Below are 4,907 nucleotides of genomic sequence, written 5' to 3' on the forward strand. Positions count from 1 at the left end.
GGGAAGGGATCTACCCTAATCAACACGGCACGTCACCAAAACACAAACTCCTGCCCAATGAGCCTAAAGGACCGACTGAGCGGAAACCGGCATGTCGTCGAAATCCACCTCATTCATGTGGTGCCAAAGACACCAGAACACCAAGACAATGGAGGTCAAGAGGTCATTGGCCACTCTCGAGGCCGCCGCACGAAATGAGGTCTAGTGCCACTATTTATGTTGGACTTGTCTTTTATTTGTGTGTTTTCTCTCTCTCCATATGCATGTTGAATTTGAGTGTATGATTTTTCACAATTGTAGATGCATATCTTGTACCACATGGCCCATGTGGTAAGCAACCTAAAAACAAATAAAGATGCATATTTTGTGAAAAATAAAGTATAGAGTTATAAAAATTTACAAATCATTTTAAAGGTTTTTTTTTGGGGGGGGGGGGGGACCTTCATTTTAAAGGTGATACTCCCTCCGTTTCTCTTCAGTCTGCATATAAGATTCGGTCAAAGTCAAACCTTGTTAACTTTAACTAAGTTTATAGAAAAAATATCGAAATTCACAATATGAAATCAATATTGTTAGATGCATCATAAAATTAATTTTCATACCCTATAGCTTTAGTATTGTAGATGTTGATATTTTTTCCTACAAAATTGATCAAACTTTATAAGTTTGACTTTGACCAAATCTATATGTAGATTAAAAAGAAACGGAGGGAGTATCATGGTATCTTTGGAAGTCTTTGGAAGTCTTGGTACCCCTCTGAGAAACATTGACAAAAGTTCTAAGTGCCTGCAAAAATTCGTCATGAAATCACATTCTTAGAAGGCGTGGCAAAAAAACAAAAACAATACTATGAAAAGGCTACTTTCAAACGCATTTTGAAGCACTGAATTTGTTTTTTTGCCACGCCTTACAGGAATGTGATTTCATAATGAATTTTTGCAGGCACTTAAAACTTTTGTCAATGCTTCTCTAAAAAAAATTAGAATTTTTTAAATTTTTTTCGATTTTATTATTCATGCGGGAGCATATAAGCTCGGATGCAGAATGGACTTTTCGAGCTCCGTTCCCTTTGGATACCCACCCCTTCTTAAAAAAGAACTGAAAACAAAAGGCCCAAGACCTCTTTTAGGCTCACACGCGTCACCGCAGCAGTTGGAAAGGAGCACACGTGTTGCCCAGAACAATCTAGACGAGCCAGTCGCGCGTATACTTAAGCAAGCATAGCGTGTCCTACAAATACTCAATTCACCTCACTCTCACCTTGCGACTGCGGCCAGCACACTATCCACCTCCACGTCCACAGCCAACGCCCGATCTCCCATCCTATGGAGCAGCGTCACGCGGACAAAATGCCGGCGAGCGCGCAGCATCACGACGAGCACCCGAAGCAGCAGTCTCCCGACGAGGAGGAGGCTTCTTCGCTGAGCCCCACGGTGGCGAGGCTGGTCCGGGAGTCCATCGTCTCCAAGCCGGCGGACGGCGGGAAGGCGGCCGGCGGCGGCTCGTCGGACATCCTGGCCTTCGCGCGCTCCGTCGACCGGGTGGACTCCAGCCTCGAGTAGCTTCGCTAGTTTGTGCTTAGGTGACCCACGCTCGCTTGCTTGTACCGTAGTAATAAAACGCTCTACAGTTTATTTCCCTTATTGTAAGTTGCAGAACACCTCATTCGCATCCTTGTCTTTTCCCTCTTTTTTCAAACTGAGAAGCAAGGTTGCTAATTAATGATGGGATATCTGCTGTGAGTTTGGTCAACTTCCTGAATGTGCAGTCAATACTCTGGGCTTTTCCCCTTTGTTATCAGTGAACAAAGCACTCAATTGTTCCATGAACCTACTACCTCAGGGCAGGCTTGTAAGCAGTGACACTAGAGATCTGGGGAGATATCCATGGCTGCAGATGTTTTAAGATCTTTTTTTTTTGAACCGAAGATGTTTTAAGATCTTGATGTGAGATCATAAAGCATCTCAACATTTCAACTATCAATAGGATTTGAGAAGTAAATACCAGCTCAAACATGTTCCTGGAGGGCCGGTTTTTCAAATAAGTAAAAAAGAGGAATTTCAGCGATTGATGAAGCGGAGACAGTTATTTGATCATATACAAGCTTGCTGCAATAATAAAATTTCATTCAGCTCAAAATAATAATATCTTTATTAAAAAACGTATTAATATATCGCGTGACACAACCGATACGAGACGCAGCTGTCATCTATTTGACCCAGATATCCATGGAGACGAGATCTAGATATCTACTACTTCAAGCTAGATGTCCATGGAGTACTAGAGACGAGAGCAGAAGAAGAGAGGAGATGCATCAGGCGATGGAGGCGAGCCGTCGGGAGCAGTGGAAGCGGCGGCGGACGCGGAAGCAGAGCGGGACGTAGCAGAGCCTGGGCGCGCTCTCCACGTCGGTCGCCACCACCCCGCCGCCGCAGTAGGGGCAACGCCCTGCCGCCTGGTACGTCGCCACCACGCGCTCCGGCTCGTCGCACACCACCACCAGGCACATCCTCAGTCCTCACGGCTCCTCCTCCTCCTCTCGGTAGACGGTGGCCGATAACCTATCCTTCCGTTTTCTTCTCTTCTTGTCACCAAGTCAAGCCTCCTCCTGTTTCTATCTTGTTCAGGCGTGTGTGAAGTGCGGTGCTCTGTGTTCGGTGCAGCACTACGTGGCTCCATTTGTGTTTTATTGGACGAGCAATAATCGAAGCGGATTCTAGGCGGTCGGGAGCATCTGATTCTCTTTTCTTTCCAAAGTACGCCAACAGCTTACCATTGAGAAACAGTGAAACAGGGAGATCTAACACAGGGAACGTATCTGGTGCACCGGGGCAATTGATGCTACCGGTGCACCGGACCTTGTTGCACATTTAAAATAATTAAAAAAAAGAAAAAAATAGTGCATTGACACTCTGTCAACGTACGTTGTCATAAAAACTAAAATCAAAATTCGAAACATTGCTCGAGATTTTTTTTGACAAAATTGACATTAATGTCTTAATAGGCCAGAATTGAAGCGTAACTTGTATCATGTATTATTCAGTGTCAAATTTGTCATTTTTATATTCGAGCAATTTTTCGAATTTTGATTTAAATTTGTGTGACAACATACATTCATGTTGTGTCAATGCACTAAAAAAACCTCATATTTTTTTTGAACATTTTAAAATGTGTAATGGGGGACCGGTAACACTAATTGTCCCGGTGCATCACATACATTCCCGACTAACACAAACAACCACAGAGCCATTTTTAGTGGCGCATCAACAGAGTTTGAGGTTGTCGAAAGTTGTCTAGCTTTTTTTTTTCTAGCAGTTACTGTGTATTTTACAAACGGACGCCCCCGCGTTGGACCAGTCCATCTAGCATTTTCTTATGTGTTTTGATCCGCAAAAAGGTATGCTAGTTGTGAATAGAACCAGCGACCTCCCTTATCGGGGTACGGTAGTGTAACCACCCCGCCACCTAGCAGGATTCGTAACATTCAACTTTTACCTTTTTTCTTTTTTTTTTCCTTTTTCTTCTTTCTCGTTCGATGAATTGTTGGCAAATACGTGAACTTTTTTCTTCAAATCGATGATTTTCTTGGAATTCGATGAACTTTTTTTCAAATTTGAAGAAATTTTCTTTAATTTTGATGATTTTTCCAAACTTGATGAACTTTAAAAAAAAATCCATGAATCTTTTCAATTTCTATGAACTTTTTTCAAATCTATCAATCTTTTAAAAAATCATGCACTTTTTGAATTCATAATTTTTTCTTTATGATTTTTTTAAATGAGATCGAGCGAACCTAGAAGGGAGCAACTAGTTGACGAACGCTCCTTCGGGATTTTTTAAATAGGAGCTCCCCACTACAAGGAACTCTCTTGCTTCTCCTTAAGCCACGTCACCCCGACTAATTCTAGCCATAGATTAAGGCATGCATTATAGGTAGCCATCGGATTCAAGGCAACCTCCTCTCTATTCACCTCTACACAATTCACCGGCACATCAGCGCATGTTCTACTTCCGACTTCCAATCAATACAGTTATGAAGCCCAAATGAGTGGGCTGGCCTTCTCCGCTTCCCCTCCTTGCCGCCGTTTATTCTTCCCCTTCCCCATCACTCTGCTATGCCCAATCTTCCCGTCCCTCTAGTGCCAATTGTTGCAATTCGACGCTGATGCCCTCTGATTGTAGGCACATCGGAGCTCTAGCTATCCGTGCAGGATGCGAACATCCCCGCGTAGTTGAATCAACATGTGCAAACACCGTTGGTCTGCTCCCGTCCCTCCTCGCACCAGCAACCTCGGACGCATCGCTCTGCTTCGGGCCTTTCTCGCGCTGGCTTCTTCGGGCACACCAGACCCGGCCATCGTTGTGGCGGTTTTGATTCTAGTGGGATGTTCTGCTCCATGCGTCCTGACGATCGGCGGCTTCGGCCGCCCCTGACGCGGCCAGCCCCATGATGCCCAGTAAACATGTGCGCACGCGTTGCTCTGCTCCGATGGCCTCAGACGTACCACGACCATCCCCGTCATGGCCCCGGTTCCAGCGGATGAGTTCAGGAAGGAGAAGCTCGCTGGCATCCTCCTGCCTTCTCGACGTCTATATGAAAGCCCGCAAGACCAACTGAAGAAGAGCGTGAGCGTCTCTTCTCCTCGTGATTGGCCAGCCAGTCCGCCACTTGATGCACTTATTAGTTGTTGTAGTTTCGGATTACTGGTGCTGCTTTGGATGATTGATCTTGTGTCTATTTTATGGATTTTCGTGGTCTCCACAGCTCGAAGAGACCAAGACCAGTCTACCACTTCATGCACTTATTAGTTGTTGCAGTTTTGGATTTCTGGTGGTGCTTTGGATGATGATTAATCTTCTGCTTTTCTAATTTCATGGTCTGCACAACTCTGATCAAGATCGGTATC

The 4,907-nt window shown here is 44.6% G+C and overlaps 1 protein-coding gene across 1 annotated transcript; it reads left to right on the plus strand.

Moving 5' to 3' along the window:
* Window positions 1-1,244: 1,244 nt before the first annotated feature.
* On the plus strand, window positions 1,245-1,752 carry LOC123124434 (uncharacterized). The gene has a single exon (XM_044545050.1). It carries the CDS (start codon window positions 1,326-1,328, stop codon window positions 1,560-1,562), a length of 237 nt encoding a protein of 78 aa, XP_044400985.1. The 5' UTR covers window positions 1,245-1,325; the 3' UTR covers window positions 1,563-1,752.
* The last annotated feature ends 3,155 nt before the right edge of the window (window positions 1,753-4,907 follow it).

Source organism: Triticum aestivum, chromosome 5D (genome assembly GCF_018294505.1).
Source record: "Triticum aestivum cultivar Chinese Spring chromosome 5D, IWGSC CS RefSeq v2.1, whole genome shotgun sequence".
In the NCBI taxonomy this organism is placed as follows: Eukaryota; Viridiplantae; Streptophyta; class Magnoliopsida; order Poales; family Poaceae; genus Triticum; species Triticum aestivum.